Raw genomic sequence first — 22,672 nt, 5'->3', positions numbered from 1 at the left:
GTCATTTTGTTTTGTCAAATGTGAACAGCCAATATTTTATGACTGCCTCCGCGTCCACTGACTGGGTTTTAATGCAACCAATTTTCGTTAATGTTTAAGAAATATTATTCTATGCAGAATGCACGCAACTTCATGCATGTATTCATGATGATGCGCCTCAGAGCTCGACAGAAGAGTTTGTAATTTACCTGCAGCGAAACGAACCTCCAATAGGTGTGTGAAACGCCAGTAACGAAAATGCCCGGAAATTCCTTGGCGTACAATATTTCCAATTTCACACTGATCAAACTCGACGAAAATGCGGGAGGGGCACCCCGTTGAAATGGCCGTTTTCTCTTTCTATGTTATGGCGAAAACATTTCGAAGGGGGGGGGGGGGACACGTGCCTGGTGTGCCACCCCCTGGCTACGCCCCTGTGGTGGTCAGGTTCAAGTACATTTCTACCATGATTCGTCGAATCGTTGGCTTTCCCGCAGAAAACACATTTACCTACTTCTTTACTGAACACGGTCAATAAGACGACAACAACAATCCTCACACTTGTATACATGCCGCTCAAGGACGAAAAAGACGTAAGAACAGATATTACCACCTGTGAAAAAACTCGCACTACGTTCATGTCCCTATATACAGAAAAGAAACAATATCAGTGATTAAGGAACATGACAAATAGAAAAATACCCCACGCTACGGGCACTACAGTGAACGTGTGTCCTGAAAAGAAAGCTCGGTGGAGCTCACAGAGTATACGGCATGGACACAGCACCAGGCACGAACCGAGGTGCGCTAAAAAGAGGTATCACGGGATGGAGCACGTCGCTGAGGCAATGATATTGCTCAGTGGTCTGGTTCCAACAGCGAAGCCGTCAGCCTGCGTCTGAGCCACGGTGGGCCACGCAAGCCTGCTCAATGGCCGAGAAGACAGCTATCGTGCGAACCGCAACGTGGTTCGCTGCTACGCTGAAACACGTGGTACATAGCGCCCGCTTTACCCGCGATTCGCAAAACTCGTGGCAATGGGTGTCGCACTCTAAGCCAGGCTGCTCCAATATAGCAGCTCTGTGAGCACGGTCGACTAAAGACATCTAGCGAGGCTCCTCGCAGAGTGAATTAAAAGCTTCCAAGTCATGGACCGTATCAAGGTAAGGCAGTACTAGTAATCAAATATCGTAAGGTGAGAACGCAAATGGCAGAAAATCTTTTCTGCATGACTGTCATTTTCTCGTGTTTTCTGCCCCTTGATCAACCTCCATCTATAGTCACGTGGGTCCGTTATAGGGCAGCCAAGCGGACGTTCCATTCGTTCAACCACCTCGTCGCTTCCTGTCCTTCGGCATCTGTCTCGTGGCAAAGGCGTATGCGTATCTGCCATATATTCTTTTTTTTTTTTTTCAAAATATGATTATCACATTTCTGTTGTCGTCCCGAAACTACCAAGGCCACGCTGCTGCCGAGTTTTCAGGGCGGTAGCATGACTTGGCGCATGCCACACTTCGTCGTAGTCTTGGATCCTTTCGCGCTTCGTGGTGACGGCTGTGTCAGTTCACGCGCCTCACGAATGCTCACTATTGTCGCGAAGGCAATGTCTCGCGGAAAGCTTTTTATTTTTCAGCTACAGCTGGAGTTCGTCCTTTGCCAGATGCTCTTGTTAGAGGAGCTACTTAACGACTTTTCTCGAGGAGGCCGCCTCGACGAAGAATGAGACTTAGAAGTGTGGCAGCTTGGGCTAGTTGGTATGGCATGACGATAGCTATAGCGCGAGAACAAAACGACGACACAGAGACAAAAAGGACAAGAAGCGCTCGCGTCTTTCGTGTCCTTCTTGTCTCTGTGTCGTCGTTTTGTTCTCGCGCTATAACTATCGTCAAGAATGAAAGTCTGAACAGCAAAAGCTGAATCCGGTCGGTCACAGTGCGCTTCGCGCCAAACCAGGCACCACGCCGTGCTTCCGACCGGGCTGCTGAAATTAGGTGCCTTTCTCCTCTTCTAACCACTACCAAAGCCACCCAAAACGAGTGAGCCGCCGCTTGCGTCCTCCGGGGCAATCGGGAAGCGACATTTGAGCACTTGTTTGTGCGTCAAGGCCGTTTTAAAGAATGTGCCCGTTTCGAAAAGCTGCTAAAGTTTTGTTGTGAGGCAGGCTTCACGCGACCATGAAAACTCGTGTTGGGATTGGTTATCATCAGCTTGCCTGATTGGTCCGTGCACCCGTGGATGCTGGAAAACCCTATTTAAGCAGCGACTAGTGCCCTTTTTGGGGTGAGCGGACTCGGGGGTCAACAGCGCTTCTCACCACCGGAGACCAGTCATGCAAGCTGAGGGTTATGCCATCATTTTCCATGTTTTGTATTTGTGACTTAGTGCATTGTGTAAATTTGAGTTGTATTAGATAAATAAACCCCCAATGATCGAGTGCTCCCCGAAATCATCGGGTCGACTCTTCATCGCTTACCTGTGCGGAATTGCTCCCGCACTTCTTCGTCTGGTTGGTCATCATATGTGTCTAGCTTAAACAACCCCGAAGTTTCGCTTGCCCGAGTGAACCTCCCATTGCTCTTCAATGTCCAGCACGTTGGGCCCAGGGCTTTGTTTGCTCGGAGGAAAGTTTTCTTCTTAAATACCCGTGCGCACGCATATCTGTGTCATGGGTCATTCAAAAATACCCACACAAACAAATATATTCTATCTACGTTTGTAATATACGATGAATTAGGACTGTATTATTAAAACTATTATGCCCATTAATAGTTTTGCACTGGTACTATTGTAATGACAAAACCATGTCAGCGACCTTGTCAGGAGCGTCGCTCATAGCATCTATCCATACCAATCATACATCTGCAACCTCTGGAACACGCCTGTTTCACCTGGATGTAAAGCTGCGTCTTTACCACTCAAGCTCGTCCCGCGTATAGCCCTGTCGGCCGCAGGGAAAACACGACACCCGTTGCGTTTCCCTCTGGTCGCACAGTGGTGTCCAATAATTCTAACATAGCGCGAGTAGGCGACCTTAGGCCTAATTCGGCGTCCGATCAGTCATGCTCTTCTGGCTGACACACTTTTCTGTGGTATGGTGGTGGAAGTTAGCCATCGGGATGAAGATTTATATACGACTGAGCGTCAGCGTGGATGCATCCGCGTAATGCGGTGCTAAAGTTGTCAAACACCAAAGGACATTGTGCAAGCTCTTCTAATATTATCATTCTACATCAAGCTACTATGCTGTGAGCACACATTTTGCTTTCGTGTATTACCAATTCCCATCACGGAGAGATTAAGCACGTTTTTTTTTTCGAAATCTTCTTACCCAACCAACATTCAAGGACACAGGGTATGAAAAAATTGTTTTGGGAATAAAGATACCATCCCTTGCTTGTTCACAATCACAAGGCCTTTGCCAACAATATCTATGAGTACAGCTCCAGACATTTTTTTCGTGCTTTAATTGAGCCAAACAGACAAGGTTTTCGAGACTAACTGAGGAGCAGCGAAGCTCTTTTGCAGCGAAAGCTTTTATGAGATCAAAACTCGGGTCACGCGTGGCGCCGCAGTTGTCCACCGCCACCGCCGGTGTCCACAGCCACATCGCACGAAACGAGGAAAAGGAAAGTAGTACCAATGACACAGTGGGACTTGAACCGGGTCCGCTGTGTGCCAGACCAGTAATCTACTACTGAGCCAGGCCAGTACTTGGAACTTCTAGGCAAACTTGCCTTCTTGATATCGGGTAAGGAATCGAGTTGTTGCGGCTTTATAAAGCGTTTTAGAACAGCGAACTTGAGGACAACCAGTTGTCACACAATGCGAATATAGTGTAACGAGTGTGTCTGCAATGCTCCAACCTATTACAAAAGCTTGTTTTTGATCACCTGTTAACTGTGGCGCATGCCCACTTCTGGCATAATTCCTCATCGTCGTCAGCCGCTGCATGAACGATTGGCACAAAATGTCTTGCTGGTGTTCAGCGTATATACCACGCTTCTCAGAACAATGACGAAAAATAGCATAGCGAATGCCATCCTACTATCAAAAAAATTATTATTAATGCCGTAGTGGGTATCAAGCAAGTGTTCTTGCAGCAGTTACCCTCGAGTGTTTAGAAAAGGCTCTGAAAGGCCGCTCTTCTAGTTTTCGCTGTGACTGTACTGCACCTTCCACGCAGGCCTGGCGTTTATATCTCAGACCGTGCACAACCTGGAAATTCTGCCTCAACTGTATATTTCAAAAAATTTAAAATACTAGTTTCTATGAGTTTAGTTCGTTTTAATAAGTATTGTAGCAATTTCAAAGTACATGGGGCAGTATTTTTGAACATCGTGGCATTCACCGAGCTACTTCTGAGGCACGCACATAGATGAGGTTCAGTGCGATTTATTTTAAATATAGTTGCGCCTTTCTTTTAATTTTGTTTAGATGTCAAGATACATTCTCGTCTTGACGAATAAGAAAATATTTACGAAGCACAGTATATGAAACCGACAGGCTTCATTTACGGAGAGAAGCAAGACCAGGCGGAAGCACTTGCTCGAGCACTTCAGCAAGTGAGGTTTTGCAACCATAACACGTCACAGCTAAACAGTTCAAAACGTTACCTGCTATGACAAGAACTAAGCCTTGATTCATGTGGATGTTCTGCAAACCACGGTTGTGAATTTCCGACTACCTGTGTCCGCACAGAACGTGGAGGATTTGGGCCACTCGTATGGAGCACGATGTACCATGTTCGTGGACGATGGACACTCAATACTGGCGTGTATGCACGGGTGTTTGTGGTTGCTATCCTCGACTGCTATCAAGACTGCTATCCTCGAAACCGTAAAACTCTTTGGAGCAGCGGGAGGCACTCCTCGCTAGCTCGGACCCGGAGGTGCAACTAGCACTCCTGGACCACGTCCCGCAGGTGGCGCAAGCCAGTGGAGAATCTGGACATGGGGCCCCACCTATCTAGCTCCTAACCCCCCCCCCCTTTTTTTTTTCTACCAAATAAAGTTTCTCGTTCTAACTTTCACACCTGCCTGCATTGCCCCAGTATACGTTCTCGGGGTCTTTTCGCATATCACCGATGCGCAACACCGGTACATGGTTGAATGAGATCGACCACCATCGACAGTGTTTGGCCATTAGAGAAACAGAAATTATGACGAAACAAGCCAGCTTATAGCAACAAAACAAGAAAAAAAACAATAAGCAGATTTGTGAGATGACGCTATAAAACGTTGCTATTAAATTGTTCAGGGCACTTCCCTTTTGAACAAAACAACAAACAAACCATTTTTTTTTCATTTCACTCGAAATCTCGCGTGATCGCTCTTTTTTCTTTTGTTACGTTTGCGAGATTATGAAAACAACATAAGAAATGGAAGGTTGACTTTTTTCTTCATATTAGACCATGCATCAAAATGTAGCTAATAAGCTCGAGCGGTGTACGTTTGCGAAATGTTTCTCATTTCTTCACAACTTTTTTATAAAACAAGTTGTGACAAATTTTACTTCCTCAGCTAAAGTTTGTGAGTAAGTAGTTTGCTGCGTCCAATCTGAAGTTGAAAGCAAGGACGTCGGAGGCTTCAAATAAAAAACAAGAAACAATTTAACTATACTTTCCATACGGCAGGTTCACCCCAGGGACACGTGAAAGCGACGCGAAAACCCTGATCTTCCGGCAGCAGCGTTCTCCACTGCTCAACACGTAGTGGTATCCAGGGATAACCGTAACGCATGGACACCAGAAATAAAAATGGCAAAACATATCGACAAATAAAGTGTAGTTATAGCGCTCTAGCTCCACTGCATTGAGATACGCCGAAGAAGCAAATGAAACAAACCCAAACAATTAACATGCCGTATATATAGTTTCCGACGAAATGGGTCTTTCAAGAAGGCATGAAATACATGGTAGGTACCAGGCCAACCCTTTACCCTGCAACACTTTTCGCCATATAGCCAAGAGATCAATTCAGTATTGGAGCTTATTGCCTCACGAATCGAACGCTGCAAAAAACTGTTAGAACCCGTACAGTGCGAGCGGTCCTACAAAGATTTGTCGCGCGATTCAATTGTTGTGTTTCTTCTCTCGTCCTAGCGAATCGAAGCCCTGGAAGCTGAGCACGGAGGGATAGCACGGGGAAAGAAGGTACGTCACGCGCGCCTCGTGATGTAAAGCTTTTTTTTTTGTCTTTTCTCTTTTTTCGAACGATCACTTTCCCGTATGATTGGACGCGCCCGCGGGGAGACGTCGCGGATTCCCGCGGCTGCCCCACTAACTCCCGTGCGCGGCACACTGGAATAAGCCAATGGCGTGGTACTTATGGCTATGACGCGCTCATTTCTAAAGACGATAGTCTTTATTGGGGACCTTCAACGCAAAAATTTCGGTCTGTCTGTACATTTGTCTGTTTGTCCACCCTTTACGTTACCAGGTACTTGAAACGACCGACCCCATCCGCAGCGCCCACCAATGTTGCTCAAGGTTTAGCGTTCATACTTGTGCAATTATGCGTTCATACTTGTGCAAAAAGCAATTATTGCGCGCGTGCATGTCTGGGGCACCATAAAAGCACATATATATTCTGAATGTGCGTCTTTTACTAGAAAAAGCACGTGTAAGTAATTTTAAGGACCGTAGCGCTTATCACGCTGTGCTGACCATGCAACGCTTGCACGAAAAGGTCCGTGCTTCCAACGCTTTGCTAAGACGAGACGGTGGTGGCACCTACCCGTCGCCTTGCGTTCTACACCTTATCACCTCTGAGACGGGCGCGCACGCCCGTCTCAGAGCCACGCGCTTGGTTTTCCAAGAAAACTGCCAGATAGCGCTCATGTCTCGCGTGTGACGTGACTTGATGCGTTCGTTCGCCTCCGCTGCACACTCCAATCATTCTAACGCAGCACCTCCAGAATACCCTTCACCGATTTTCTTGCGCAGAACATCAAATAAATATTTTTTCCACTCTCTCCACGCGCAAGACTATCGTCTTTCGACGACATTTACAGATTAGCATGCAGATACGGGGCCAATTTTTTTGAGTATGTAGCATCACTTGTCAAGAGAAGAGAAAACCGATTTCTTGCTGGTTTTAGCCCCACCGCGGTGGTCTAGTGGCTAAGGTACTCGGCTGCTGACCCGCAGGTCGCGGGTTCAATTCCCGGCTGCATTTCCGGTGGAGGCGGAAATGTTGTATGCCCGTGTGCTCAGATTTTGGTGCACGTTAAAGAACCACAGGTGGTCGATATTTCCAGAGCCCTTCACTACGGCATTTCTCATAATCATATGGTGGTTTTGGGACGTTAAACCCCACATATAAATCAATCATTCTTGCTGGTTTTAAAAATTGATTGTAAGTTCTAGGCCATTTGCCCAGCTATATTATATGCTCAAAAAGTGTTGCAGGGCCCTTTTAAACTCTTCTGAATTGACGGGTGCTATGAGAGTCCCTATCAGGATGGAGTTGGCTGGTTCCCCAATAACTTGGCGCAACCCACCTAGTGATAAGGCTATGAATGGGATGGTACCTTGCTTTGTAAATTAATTCACTTCTTGGAAGGTTGGTTGGTTCCTCAACAACTTGGCGCAACCCACCTAGGGGGATAGGCCACGAATGGGACGGTGCCTTGGTGACCAGTGTGTCAACAAGCTCTCTCTATTTTTTTTTTTTTTTGCCCAGTGGTCTATTGCCTGAAGTAAATGTTCCTTCTTAATGGGGAAAAACTTCTTCGAAATATATTTAAGCATTCTGCCTTTCACGGCAGAGTAGAAACAGTTTCAATGCCAGATTAACTTTGTCCTTGCTTCCTACTATTCCGCAACCAATATTGCGACCACCTTTACCTATCCTGGAAAAAGCCGTTGTAGTGGTGTCCATTCAAATTAAATTAAGCCGATTTCGTCCACTTTCCTGTGAAGTAAGCTTATTTATCGCGTTGTTCACTGATCGTCGCTGCGAAGAAGCTTAAAGGAACTATGTCAAGTTTGTCACGCGAGGACTAATAGGACAAAATCAAAGATAACACTAGTAAAGAAATCGACAAGTTGCTTGACCAGACACAGATTAATAATGAAAGACTAAGGAGCACGACGGATACAAGCTCATACTTAAGTACGAGCACTATAGTCAACATCAGCTCAAAAAAGACAGCCCAAAAAACCCCACAGTGTACGGGGCGAACAAAACACCGAGATTGAACTGAGGGGGCCGAAAGGAGATTACACGGAATATTACATCTCGCTGAGGCAAAGATGTCGCTCGATGATGTGGGTCCGACGCTGAAGCAGCTAGCCTGCATCACCACTCCGTGGTAAAAGACTCGGCAAGCACACAGTGGACCCAGTTTCAATCCCGAATGTGTCGTTAGTGCATTTTTTTTTTTCTGATTTCACGCGATATAGTGACGGACACCGGGGGCGGCAGCGGACAACTGCGCGTAACCCTAGTTGTGATCTCATAACAGCGTTCGCTGTAAGAATCGCAAGAAGGAAACGAGGACACAAGAAGAACGGCGACGACACAAGCGCTTACTAATTGAACTTGAACGGTTATTGAAAACGAAACAAGATGTGTACTTAACAGAAGGTTAGGTAAACACGTTCAGAAAAACCAACAGGCGTAATGAGAAATTTATCTTTGCCTTTACTTTTTTTTTTTTTCAATAATCGGTACTTGAATTCCCGCCAGGAGGCTTGTATTATTCTTACAAATACAGTTTTTGAAAATTTAATAAACGCGGCCAACCAGCGAAGGCAAAGAACAAGAAGTAGATTATGTTCGGTGATGGCTTCTGCCTGAATTCTTCCGCGTCAGTTAACGCCATAGCGTCCACAACGGTCACACAGCCATTTTCATAATCGAAGAACCAAATTAACCGCGTTTTTTATGTCACCTTCTTTTAGATGGTAAGGTGGCGTCCTCTGGGAACGAAACAACAACATACCCAAAACAACGCCTCATTTACTAAGATGCCTGACGAATGGCTCGTGTGACCAGCGGAGTCGCTCTGCCTTCATGGTGGCGCTTGCGACTAACACTATCATCACGGCGTTATTCATTATTTGTGACACGTGAGCGCGTCAGTTGAAAGTTATTCGAGATTTGCAATTATACATGACCATTTCTGAGGCCACGCAAAATGCCGAGTTGTACTTTTCGCAACAAAACTGACAAATGAAGGAGGAAAAGAGTGTGACAGCTGTTTTTCTCGTCATGCGGCAGGCATCTAAATAAGAAGTCGCTGCTCAAGATGACACAAGCCTTAGAGATATGCAGCCGCACAAGAATTGTATGAAATTCTGTGGGGCACTCCTTATCGCAAGTTAACCCAATTATGACAAAAACTTTCTGTGACTGCCTATTTTATGCATCTTGTACAACGGATTCTGATGGAGTTGTATTGTAATGTAATAAGCTCTGAGTTTAAGTTGCACATTTCATAGGCTTACATGTTGTATGTAGAGAAATGTACCGACACTGCACTTCAATAGAGTAATTACAAACCATTTTGCACAAATTTTGCGTCAATAAACAACAAAACAAAATGTTTAACACTCAAGTTTAAATTCAAAGGTTTTCTGAAATACTCGCTAAGTACTTCATTGTTTACTGGCATGTGCGAAGACATGCTTTCAGTTACAACCCTAATGAAAATGGATAAAAAAACCACAGCCTCCTTGATTATTTTGCCTGCCGGATTATCGGTGGTCACCTAAAAAGCGGCCGTTATCAGAACTATGGTGATGGCGCCACCTAAGTAGGAATGTCTTCAAGTAAGTTTTTACGTTTTTGAAGCTTAAATGCAACAAAATTAACAAAAAAGTTTTAAAAAAAGATAAACGTAGTTTTAATTTACCCCACGTAAGTGAAACCGTCATTCAGCAGGCAACATTTTTAATACAAGGCATCCTCTGAATTTAGTAGCAAACGCCAAAGTTGCCAATCTCACAAGTGGAGTGCAAAGACCCCTACACCTACGTAGGCAGCGCCGCCATAAATGACCGGCGTTTTGCGTTTATCCGGCAGGCAAAGAAAATCTAGGAGGCTATGACAAAAACAATACAAAACCCCCCCGCGGTAAATGTCATCTACCCTCGACCCCAGCGGTCCTACGTCGCTCATTGAACTTGATTCTCGGCTGTGCGCGCGTGCGTGCGTCTAGCTAGCTTAGTGAAAATATCCCGTCTACTCGTTTCCGCTGCTCTCCGTGGGATCGGATAGACGAGCACACCGCAATCGTGTGGCCGTTCGTCCTACCAATCCGTTTTCGTCCGACCGGACGCAAGGTGAGACGCCGACAAGGCCTCCCCGCAGCGAAGCGACGGTGGGTGTAGTCTCCCAGCGCGGCGGTGCATTGCTTCTCTCTCGCCGCATGACGAGCCGGACTAGCCGCTGCCAAGATGGCCGCTGACCGGCGACAGGCACCGCTTCGCTCCGCTCCGTAGTGTTGCAAGCCGCCCTGTGCGCGTGTCTTTCCGCGCTTGATCGGGCGCCCCGAGAGGAGAGATAAGGCAGCCATGGGTATTCAAGCCTTACAGAAGTTCATCGAGGCCAACTGCCCGGGCGCCTGCGTTCCTGTGGACCTGCTGAAAATCGCGCGAAACGCCGCGGTCCGACGCCCCGGGGGTCGCGCGAACTCGCGTCTACCCGCTGCTGGCAACCGACTGTGCCTAGTAGTCGATGGCGAGTGCTGCCTGGACCGTCTCTACGGAGGCTACTTCTCGGACTGGGTATGCGGAGGCCAATGGAATCGCATGGTGCAGTTCCTGTCCGTTCTCATCCAAACAATACAGAACAACAACATCGAGCTCGCCGTCTTCTTCAACGGGAGCCTGGAACCGCAGCGGCTCGAAGAGTGGCACCGGCAACAGCAGGCCGAGCGACGAAAGGTGGGACAGGTTCTCAAGCATGTGGCGACCAAGGCCACCCCGCCGCCCAAGGTGTGGTGGATAGCTCCCGTCTGCCTGAGGACCTGCTTGCGAATGGCGCTTCGGCACCTGAATGTCACCGTCATGTGCAGCATGGACGACCACCGGCAAGAGGTGATCGCCTTCTGCCGCGAAAACGGCTTCCACGGACTGATGGCCGAGGATGCCGAGTACGCCATCTTCGACCCGCCGAGATACTTCTCATCGGCGCAGCTCAAGCTCACGTACAAGGTGAGGCCGCCCTCGCTCAAACCCTCCTCGCCGAGCTCGCGCCGGCCCCGACCTTTCCTCGCACGAGCGAAGTTTTCGGCGCGCTCAAACTGGCTCAAACACCCGGTGCCCGAACGGTGTGTCGTAGGCCTACTCGCTCAAAAAATGTTAGCACTGCGAGCCGGCTTCGCTAGGCCTAATCCATTCCCGGAACTGTCTTCCGTGTTTTGTTAGGGTCTTCGCCGTTTCGTGAAGCCGCGTCGATCGCTGCCGGTTTCAACGCAGTGCGAGTGTTGTTTGTGAAACCCGCAGCGCGCTAGCAGCATTTGAACATATAACGCAGCTGTTCCTTGTACTACGTGCTGCGATCTACATGCTGCATGCTTTCAACTGCGCGTCACGTCAGACTGCGCGATGCATTGTTCACTGCCGGAGCGTTCTCGAAAGGGAAATGTGAAGCCAACGCCGAGTAATGAGACGATTGCAGAAAGATAAAACTGGGCAAAGTTCCAGACAACCCCGGCAAGATCTCCGAAGGCGCCGATACCTTCGGTGGGCGGAAATGAGACGCGCCATTCATTTCATTCATTGCGGTTGGTTTCCACATTCGGACGTTTCGATCACTCGGACTGTTCAGTCGAACGGGTTGAAACTGAACGAGTATTGACCGAAATCGTCGAAGTACAGCGCTCAATACAAGCCCTGCACCTTTTTTTATTATTATTCAACGATCGCACGTGTTGCACGACAAAGAACCGCGCAACAGGCGACGCTAGACTCGGTGGACTTTTTTTTATCAGCGAGTTGCTGAGAGGATACAAAGTTGGGTAAACGTTTCCTCGTGCCAGAGCCTAATACTCGTGGGGCCGTGTTTTGATACGGATGTGGTTTCAACGTAATCGTCCGCTAGGCCATTTACATGTGGTCGTAGCCTGGGCGCCGCGTGCGTGCTTTCTTGAATTCTTTTTTTTTTTTTTCCTCAGTCTGTAAACGAGTTGCGATATACCGAGCTGACGGGTAGCGGTGCTGTGTGTAATGCAGTTGACGATGCCGCAGTCTGCGCATGCCCGTTCAAGTTGTGCCGTACGCGAATGGGGACGTTCACTATACATGTCTTAGGTCTATTGAAGTGAGTGAAATAGTATAACAGTGTCCACTCTTTATCACGCATGTAGATAGATAGATTAAAATGCAGTACTTGAAGGAAATGACTAGGACAACAGAAGTCAGTGTATCCCTTAAGGCACCTAAAAGTACCTTTGTTCATGAAGATCACATGGGGTAAGGAACTATTTTGAGGCACTTTGTAGGGAGCTTGCAGAAGCAGGTGCTCTGGCTAATGCTTATGGTGCCGTGTCTTTGCTTCCTTTTAACCAGTTTGGAGAGGGTTCATCTTAAATTGAGGACGATGCAGCGAGCAATGGAAAGAAAAATTGTAGGTGTAACCTTAAGAGACAAGAAGAGAGCAGAATGGATTAGGGAACAAACGGGGGTTAAGGATGTCATAGTTGAAATCAAGGAGAGGAAATGGACTTGGGCCGGCCATGTAGCGCGTAGACAGGGTAACTGCTGGTCATTAAGGGCAACTTACTGTATTCCCAGACAAGGCAAGCGGGTTAGGGGGAAACAGGTTGGGTGGGCAGATGGGATTAAGAAGTTTGCGGGTATAAATTGGCATCAGCAAGCACAGGACCGAGTTAACTGGCCGAATATGGCAGAGGCTTTTGTCCTGCAGTGGACATAGTCAGGCTGATGATGATGATGATGAACCAGTTTATGCATTGTCAACTTGAGCAACACAAGATTCGTATTTTCTGTAGTTACTTTTGTCACTACAGAGACATTTTATGGCTCCTATAAATTGCCTAGTGCTGCAGCAGCAATCTTACGTGCGTTTCATTTAACGCCATGAAATGCTAGTACTTTCTTGTTGGGATGGTTGCTTGCATCTCTCTATGGGATATGAACGAATGCATTCAGAAGTGAGTGAAGTGGCAGAATTTGTAAGTGGTTTTATTTTGTTTCTGATATTTTTTTGCCTGTCCAAGGGTCATTTCGATGCTCATACAAATTCATGTTACAAGTACAAAGAAAACATCACATATACAAACAAGTTTGTAAACAGGAGCACCGCGTCACTTATGCTGTTCTAATTGTAAGGCATTACAGTCGAAGCCTTTAACCGACATGCCATTTTTCGAGCGGGTAATCTCATACGCCACCTTCATTTACGCACCACATTACGAAATCAACAGGCCTTCCAAGCTGACCTGGTGCTTTTCATAGCCACTGCGATTTCTAATGAGAGCCTTGACGTCGGTTACTACTACATTTCACAGGGTGCTTTTAGTGAAGTAATCTGTGGCGCGCTGCATTTCCCAGGTTGTCATGTCTTGGGTGCGATGCGTGAAACCATTTCATTCTGTCCGCTCTGCAACAGTGCACTGCAACTAATAAACATTTTGCATGTGTGCCACTGCGCTTGTTTATCGTAGCATGCTATAAAGACTGCCAGAATGCCCCATCACAATAATATGCTGACCAGAACTGAACCTTTCTTTAAAACAGCTGCGGTATGCCCTGTTCTGAATAAATAGAATATGGCAGCCTACTGATTATTCTGGCTTCAGGCACTCACAGCTGACAGCGAGAGTAAATTTATATGCACATGTTCATAGATTGGATGGTCGTATAGCGGCTGTTGAGGCATTTATTTTTCCTTCGGAAAAAAAATTCTCCACGATTTCATAGTCTCTTTCCAAACGGGGGCACTTGTCATCTGTTCTGCGCGCTTTCTGGTTTGTTTAGAATAATTAAGCATAATCTCTGCATACTCCTCATTCTGACATAGTAAATCTTGCGGATATCTGCTGCCGTTGTATTGACCGGTAGAATTAAACCAGGCCTCAGCGTATTGGGAAGGGGTAATGATGAAGAATTTGTAATAAAAACAAAATCGGTTATGTTGGTCAGTTCTCGACTCTTGCATTGCTCAGCTGCACTTCGTCAAACATTCGGTTTCCAATGTTGTCCTGTTGAATGAACGATAAATGCATTCTAGGTTTCAAGTGCATTTCAAAAGTGCAACTACCATGAATTTGTAGCTGTTCATATTGGGATCTTTATAAAGTGACAGTTTAGTGTGAGCTAATTTAATACTGAAAGACGAGACTGTTGTGTTGATACAGCTTTCACATCCCCATCTACTTGCTCACTTAATTGAGTTGACAAAAAGCATAATGCTGTTGTCATTACATAATCAATGCTGGTACAGTTGCAGTCTGTGTCGAATTCTTGAGTAGGCTTATTGCCTTATGGACAAGGAAAATCACATTAACACAGAAATGCCCTAAAAAGTCATGCCACGCCCCACCGCGGTGGTCTAGTGGCCAAGGCAATCAGCTAATGACCCGCCGATCGCGGGATCGAATTCCGGCTGCATTTGCGATGGAGGCGGTGATGTTGTAGGCCCGTGTGCCCAGATTTCGGTGTACGTTAAAGAACCCCAGGTGGTTGAAATTTTCGGAGCCCTCCACTACGGCGTCTCTCATAATCATATGGTGCTTTTTGGACGTTAAACCCCACATATCAATCAAAGTCATGCCACATGCATAGGGCCGAATGAATGTAGATAATGGAATTATGATGTAATGGACTGCGCATGTGGTGACACATTGTTGCAGTTTTTCATTGGTTGGCTGCTTGTATTTCCTCCTATTTGAGCCTCATGCTAAGGATACATCTCTTAATAAGCTGGAATTGTTCTACAGAAGATACAACAACTAGGTGTAACTTCAATGTAATTTTGTGTGGCAAGCATTTTTCCGAGGACAGCATGTAAACTTACTGGGCTCTATGAGGCTTTCATAGCAGATTTAATGTGCTAAAAGTGGGGATGTCATAGTAGTCTACGTCATTAGGAAAGAGTGATTTTGAACTTGCAGTTCCATGTAATGTTTGCACGTGGCACGGACAATTTAACTTTCGCTATACTGAGAGAAAGGCCTCCTGACGAGTCTTTTATTTTCAACGATATTTGCAGTTGCTGCTTGGCTCTGATCCCTAGAGGGGCGGCGTGTGTTAAATGCTCACACTGAATCTTTAAATCATCCAGCTAAGCTTAGTGACTGTAAAATAGGTTTATGGCATTTCTGCTTCGTGTTCGTAGCTCATTTCTAATCTTTTATGGACCATAACGTACCTTCACGAAATGCACATGTAGTTGTACTGAAGTACTGGCCAATTTTGCACGTGTCACTTTCTGACCTTGACATGTGGCATTCAGTCAGGTGGATTGCAGCCCTTTGTATGCTAATTCTTGTGACATTTTGCATCAGAAAAGGTCACACAGCGTTCTGGTGATTCTTTACAGTCTAGTATCACATTTTTGCTTGCATGTTTGTTCTGCTTTGCACGAAGCCGAGTATACTTACGCAGTTGTGCTCACTTTATGAATTGCATTCCTAGGATTAATTTTGTTAAGTTGTAATCATATATTTCGTAGTTTTGGTTCTATGATTTTAGCTGATATGAGAGATGTGGCAGTGCGTTGCGGATTATGACTACTTCCTGATTTGTTTATTTCTGTGCCTTGAAATTGATGTGAATTCTGAGAAGACGGACCTTTTCTTGCGACTGTTTTCCTTGTACTTGCAAGGAACACTGTATCCACCTCATTCATCTAGTTATGGGTTGAGAGGTAAAGTGCAACTAGTGTGCAATGTTTGTAGTTCTCCTTGAAACCCTTGGAAACCTTTGCATACCTCTCTTTACTGTCAATTTCTTGGCATTTTCGCATGTGATTATTTAAGAACTCGCGTACACCTGATGCATTTGTCTAAGATGGCTGAAGGACGAAAACCATCTGTTTATGTTTCATGCTCAGTTTTATTCGCAATCGAAAGCTCATCTGTCTGGCACCACATAAATGGTACACGGTAGAACAGGTCAGCTGACATGAGAGAACAGTAATGCCAAATTAAAACCAGGATGTAAAGTTTACTCCAGAGCCTTGCCAGAACGCATGCAAGGAAACTTTGAACTGTCAAATTCCCGTTCTTTTTTTTTTCCACCTGGCCTTGCATAAAAGGCATGACTGACTGGCTTGCTTCTCTCTATTGTTTTGGAAGAGCAGAAATCTGGGTTGCATTCAACTAGTCCTGTTATCAAGTTTCCCGCAAAAATTACCACAGGCAACTCTGGTGCTCAAGTGTCAACAAAGACTTCAGGGATGATGGTTCAGTTAGTGTGGCAAGTATAGATAGTATGTGGATTTGGCTAAACTTCATGCGTCCAATCTCGGGCGTCATTGCAGATTGGTAGTTTTTTTTTTTTTTTCTTTAATGCAGTGTCGCATGATAAGCGCAGTGATTCGCAGTGATCGCTGACACTTGCTGTGATTAATTGACTTGTGCTTATAAAATTACTAATACATGTAAGTTAAGCAAGATGTAATATAATCAGTATATCCACAAGTCCTTGAGAAGCTGCTAACATGGAGGCAAAACAAATCCTCACTGCCCATTATTCCTTGGTTAGTGGAAGGTTGCAACGCTGAAGTTTCCTCTGGCGATTTTTAGTGGGAAACTTAGCGGAATGCTGCCAACTGCCGTCTGCCTCCACACATTCAAACAGTTCGTGCATGAAGTGGATGAAGCTTCGTGGACAAATTTTTGGGGGGGAGGGCACTTGCTGGCGTAATTAGAGAATGTGCAGAGTTTGCACATGGCTGTCTGTCTTCAAGCACGTTTGCATAGACTTTAGATGCCAGTGCACTTTGTTTGCCATTGTTTTTTTTTTTTTTTTTTTGCTTTTTACATAAGTCCTCCTCAGTCTGTGTAGCATGTTTGATGCTCGCCACCGGCTTTCAGACGACACGCAGAGCCGGCGGTCCCTCCGCTTCTAAATATACTCTCGTGCGCAGCATAAAGTGGGAAAGGCTGGCACTCTTGCGTTTTTTTGGGGGGGGGGGGGGGACTTGGTAAAAAGTGATCGAAAAGGTGCAGCATTGCATGGCGAGGGCCTGTTTGTAATCTCTGTCATTTCTTGCTCTGATGCACACCGAATACTTCTTTTCCCGAGTTCAACTCTTTAACAATTCAACACAAGTTGTGCTCAGTCATTTTTAATTTTGTAAAGCCTTCAGTTCGACGATTCATGCAGGTTTGAAGGGGATTGAGCAAAAGCTGTTGTGTTACAGTTTTGACCATTTCTAGCATATCATCGGCATTTGAAGTGATTGCAACCAATTTTCGGGCCAAAGGTACAGCGGTCTTTTGTAAATACTGTGTTATTTTACCACGGTGTAAATTTTTTTTTCTTCCTTCCTTTCAGTGTTCCATGCTTACAGCCGATACACTTAATATAACAAGGTAGTGATGCTCCTGTTATTATTACTATGTATGTAATCTGTCCTCACACACTGCTTTGACCTAGGAGCCTGTGAGGCAATTCGTATGAATAAATAATAAACAAATAGAAGCCATAGCCAGGCTTTTCGTAGCCTGATAGTCATCAGGAAGATAAAGTATTTGCTAGGAGTAAAAATAAGTACATGAGCATCAATAGTGTCGTAGGCTGCAAAATTCTGCAATGCATGTAGTGACTTTCGAAGAAGGTTTGTAAAAGTGGGTTGAAGCAGTGACTCTGAAGAAGATGAGGGCACTGAGCTAGTTTCATTTTTTTTGCACAGGGTGATGGCAGCTATTTGCAGCTTTTCTCAAAGTGATAGCGTACTGCCGGCGGTTCAAACGAAAGGCAGGTTTTCACAGGGTGCAGTGGCCGACTAAATACCCCCCTCACATGCGAGGTCTGGCAGCAGCGCAGTACTTGTGCTGTCCTGTTGTTGCCCGCGGCCCGGTTTTCTTTTTCCCAAATTTTTGTTGGTCACTAGTGCTAGTCTTTTTGCGTTGTGACACCTGTGAGTAGTAAAACAAGTAAGGACTAGAAGCACTGTTGCCAGTATTAGATGCGAAGCAGTTCTTTGACTAGCCTGTGTAACGCTGTCTCTTCATAGGAATGTGTGCCACAGCTGTTGGCGCAGTGCCAAGTAGGTCACCCTGCTGCAGGCTGCGCACTTGCCGCAGAGCCAGCAGCTGCTGCCTTGTCCGTTCGCCCGCTACACCTGCCGCAACCGCCCCTTGCTACACTGCCCACTTCTTGGTTTGCGCGCAATAAATCTGACGTGCACCTAACATACGCGTTGAAACATGTCTGTACGTGTCACCTGTAAGACCTACGCCAGCCATCGCTTCAAACAAATCTTCCAGCGCTCCCCGCAGCACCCGTCTTAGTGCCGTTCAACTCGTGACACCACCTGTGCGCAACTGCTTTGCATCCTATCAGGGTGCATCCTATATGAAAAAATTATTTTTGCTTGTTTTTTTTTTTCCTGCCGGCACATGGATTATTGGCAACTTCGTCTGTCACCTTTACTGTTGATGGTATCACATCGATTGCCCTAAACCCATTATGACAGTCAAGTGTCCGAGTAAGTCTGCTGCGTAGCTTAAGTTCCAGCTTCGATTGCCCACCCCAATGAATGCAATTCAATCAAGTGAGAATGCAGCACCGCTCTCGTCCTGCATTTTGAGAGCATGTTAAGAGTCCGAGTGAAGAGTGTTAATCTGGATCACTCTACTATAGCTTTCCTGATGACTCCTTCTGCATTTATGCAAGGGTAAACTTCTGCAATCTTTCAAACACCGGCAACTCGGCTACCATTGCCTGGTTTCTTGCTTCCAGGGCTCATTGGAGACGCGGGAGTTCATTCTAGATGAAGTGGCTCGCAGCCTCAACCTTCACCCAAACCGTTTCTGCGTGCTGGCAGCACTGCTCGGAAACTACCTGCTCTCGGAGGAGGACCTTGTGCCCTTCCATCGTTCCCTCTGTCCCGATGCCAAAGGCAAGGTGAGTGCTTTGTCCACAGAAGACTATTAGAGAGTGACGTAGCCTCGTTGCTTCATGCAACTTTTTAAGTAAACATAAGCCAGTCATTGATTTCTTACGCATGTTAGTGTGAAGTGTCAGACAACAGTCGGTTGTTTTGTTTTATCTAAAAACCTTTAGGGACATTATGAAAGAGTGAATGTACTGCCGGCTGCAAAATTTTGCAAGATCTGCAGCGCGTAGCGGTACAATGGAAAACAAAGGTCCCTGAAAAAAACCAAAGTAGCACCAACCGCACCGCACCCCTTCGCCTCAACCTCCTCTCCCAGCAACCACAGCAGCGCCTCTAGAGTGTCCACCAGGAAACTACAAATATGAAAGCACGCGGATGCACTGGATGTGCCAGGCGCTTGGGCAGCTCGGGCACTGCTGCGCCGTGTGTTCCGAGTGGCCGTGCCTCGAATATGCTGAAAAGGGAAGCCGGTGGCATCTGTTCAAAGAGCGCGCGCTCGCAAAAGTGGACAAACAATATGGCGTTTGCGATACCTTCGCAAAAGCTAGTGCGTCATGCTGCAGATATTTAGTACCGCTGAGTTTACATGGACAGTAATGGCGCTGCCATAGAGAGCGTCACTGCTGACCGGTGATGTTTTTTGCCACTGCATGCCACTTGCTTATATGCACGTCACATCATCGTAATAAGCGTTGCTTTTCATATTTTTTCTTCCTCAATCACTCTTTCAGTGCATCGCCTAGAATTGCAGCGCCCAAATGAGCTCCAACAGAAATATGAGCACACGCCCATCTTTGCAACCAAGAGCCATTTTGCCCCTCAACTAGCGTCATTTACTATCAACTATGCACGCGAGGGGAGAGGAGCCTGCACATTGACACAAATGGCGCTACTTTAGTATTTTTTCAGGGACTTTACGGAAAGCTGCATTACTGCGCCACCTGCCGTCACACGGCATGTTAGAAGGCTATTGGTCGTGGCCTCCGCAATGAGCTCTGGTTACCATTCGTTTTCGGAACTAAGCACGAAGGCCACGGTTCATAGCCTCAACAGCAACACAGTTTTTCATCGCTCAGCCACAGAATGCAGGTCATGCAAAAATTTTGCAAACGGTAGTACATGTATGTATTGACTGTTAGCAGTCCGAAACATTTATCCACTTTTCAGCCATTTCGATCCAAAAGTACTTAGCCAGCTTTGAGAACCGTAATTAAAAAAAAAAAGAAACTGCAAGAAAAGCTCATAGGATGTTTATCTTTGCTATCGATATTGTGCTCAAGTTGTTCAGTAGTATTTTGTTAGTGCGTGTTGTCAGGAGATGCCCAACAACAAACCACAAAGGGTTAAAAATGCATTAGTTAAGAGTCGCAAGCTATGATTTAAGTTTTAAATACAAGATGTTTAAACAGCATGTATATGTAATTCAATAACGAGCATGTGTATAGTCCAAATGTAAAGCTTGTGTTTTGAATTCCGAAAAATGGTTCCTTTCCTATATTTTTCCAATAAAGTAGGCAGCAATTTCTAATTTTTGATCTCGCCATGTTTTACTCATCTAACGCATTGATCAGATCGTGCGATTGCCGTGATTGATTAGTCATTGCTAAGAGCCACCTGAAAGACTTGTAACAATAACACATAGCATAAAAGCTTGATTACACCACCTCGTCAGTACATCAGTTTCTTAGATTGGTTAGAAAAGATTTATTGTCCGTGACACTCTTTTAAGGCAGTAAAAGGATCATCCATGGAACCAAAATACTGCATTAGGTGTTCTTATATGTCAGGTTCCCAATAAGATCATGGCAAGAATGCTAGAATGTGCACAGGCTACTGGGCATATGCTTTTCGAACTGGGAAGAATTACTGGGGGCTTCACCCATTACATTGCGTATCTTACATTTTGTTGCTGCTAAGCAGGAAAAAAACGTCTTGAGGGCTAAAGTGATCTTGTCATAAGGAAGTCAAGTCTGTCCTTGTGAACACTCGGTGCTAATAGGGGGATTTTTTTTTTTCTCTTTAGGTAGCATTGGTTTCATCACAGGGAAGTGTCAATAGGTTTGTGAACATTCGCTGCACTGGTAATATTTTTCCTGTTGAGCTTCCTTGTGAGCTGGGTGCTCGAAAATGTTTTTGAAGCTTTTTTTCTTCCCCTTAAGCATGACGTTGGTTATTGCACATTGTGTTGTAACCTCATAATCTTGTCAGACCCATCAGCAGGGTGTCTACCAACCTGGAAAACCTGGAAAAGTCAGGGAATTCAGACCCTTTTGGAAAAGTCAGGGAATTTCTGAAAAATCTGGCTTGGTCGTGGAAACTGACTTTAACCTGTGTGACCATCATAAAAATAAGCAGCACCGTTGATCGAAGTTTAAAAAGCCACTCTTTTGGCTGCACCTACAGTGAACAGCTAAAAGTCGCGGGGAAAAAAAAAAGAACAGTGGACAACTGTTGCTTCTTAGCGAAGACGCGAAAGGATACACTTACCAAAAGAATACAAAGTTTACTGACAATATGGCACCCACTGCGAGAGCCTTGTTCACAAAAAATAGCCATAAGAAGGGACAGCGTCCCACTAAAGTTTTTTTCTGTTTTGTTTACTTAGTGACCCTCGCCTGTATATTTGATTTTGTAACTTTATAAAAAATAAACTGAAAAGGAAAAAATGAAGTGAAGTATGCCTAAGTACGTGATGTAAGCACGGGAAGTACATTGTTGGAAGCGACCCATCACTCCTGTTCAGCATATGTGCAATTGTCTGCATATGCTGGGATTCCAGGCGCAGGCGTGATGCAAGCTTTCCTTTGTCCAGAACTAGCACACTTGACCAGTCAGTTTGGTGGCCTGTAGAATTGACATGTTTATCGAGGGCCTACGAGATCACGCGTAGTTTTATGATGTCATATTCGTTTTTTTTTTTTTTTTACTTTTTCCTTGAAATTAGTGGTCTCACCGATGTACTGCTTGTCAAAATATTGTCACTGGGTCGTGACGGGGACGAATCGAGCACACTGCGAGTCGAATAATAAATTGTTTATTGGGTGAACTTGTGCCCAGTAAACGGAAAGTCGGACTACAGTAAGTCTTGGACTGATAGCGGCGAACGGAGCGTCGGCCGTCGATCAACAACTGACAAGTGGCAAAGTGCGTCGGAACTTATACTCTTGCCATCGAATGTTCTAGCGTTATCGCTGGCGGCGGCGTAGGTTCCAGAATAATCTGTACAGTTCGCGGAGTGGGCGTGAACTTATCAAAATGATCTACTACAGTCCTGAAGCTTCTCGAAAACTGCAGACGCGGTTTGCGCTGAGAATAGTGTAGTGTATTGGGGCGATAACAAAACTTGAGGAATGGAACGTGGCAATATGGCAACCTAAAGTAAGAAAGACGGTGAAAATTTTCACTTGGCAGCTTGTCCTTCACATTGTCTAAAGCATTCCCTTGCTTCCATATTCGTACATACACTATGTTGATGTCTGTTGTTTCTGCATATCACACAACATATCTGACTTCCCAACCACAACGTGATTCATGTAATTAAATTTATGCATGTTTGTCTTGACCATGATTTGGCTCGACTTGAAGGCCTTCTGGTTTGACTAGGACTGCCGTTAGCAGAGGCTTGCCGGTCCATCATGTCTTTTATTATTATT

At 45.6% G+C, this 22,672-nt stretch overlaps 1 protein-coding gene across 1 annotated transcript in view; it reads left to right on the top strand.

The window, feature by feature from the left end:
• Positions 1-10,134: 10,134 nt before the first annotated feature.
• Positions 10,135-22,672, top strand: part of LOC119163801 (constitutive coactivator of PPAR-gamma-like protein 1 homolog) — a 75,662-nt gene continuing 63,124 nt past the window's right edge. Inside the window, exons 1-2 of the mRNA XM_037415872.2 lie at positions 10,135-11,140; positions 18,863-19,027. Of these exons, the coding sequence (XP_037271769.2) occupies positions 10,499-11,140; positions 18,863-19,027 (807 nt within the window). The 5' untranslated portion in view covers positions 10,135-10,498. The remainder of the gene's footprint in view (positions 11,141-18,862; positions 19,028-22,672) is intronic.

The sequence above is a fragment of the Rhipicephalus microplus genome, chromosome 9 (genome assembly GCF_043290135.1).
Source record: "Rhipicephalus microplus isolate Deutch F79 chromosome 9, USDA_Rmic, whole genome shotgun sequence".
Taxonomy (NCBI): Eukaryota; Metazoa; Arthropoda; class Arachnida; order Ixodida; family Ixodidae; genus Rhipicephalus; species Rhipicephalus microplus.
Note: the sequence above shows the minus strand (reverse complement) of the source record. Positions and strands in the feature narration are given on the sequence as shown.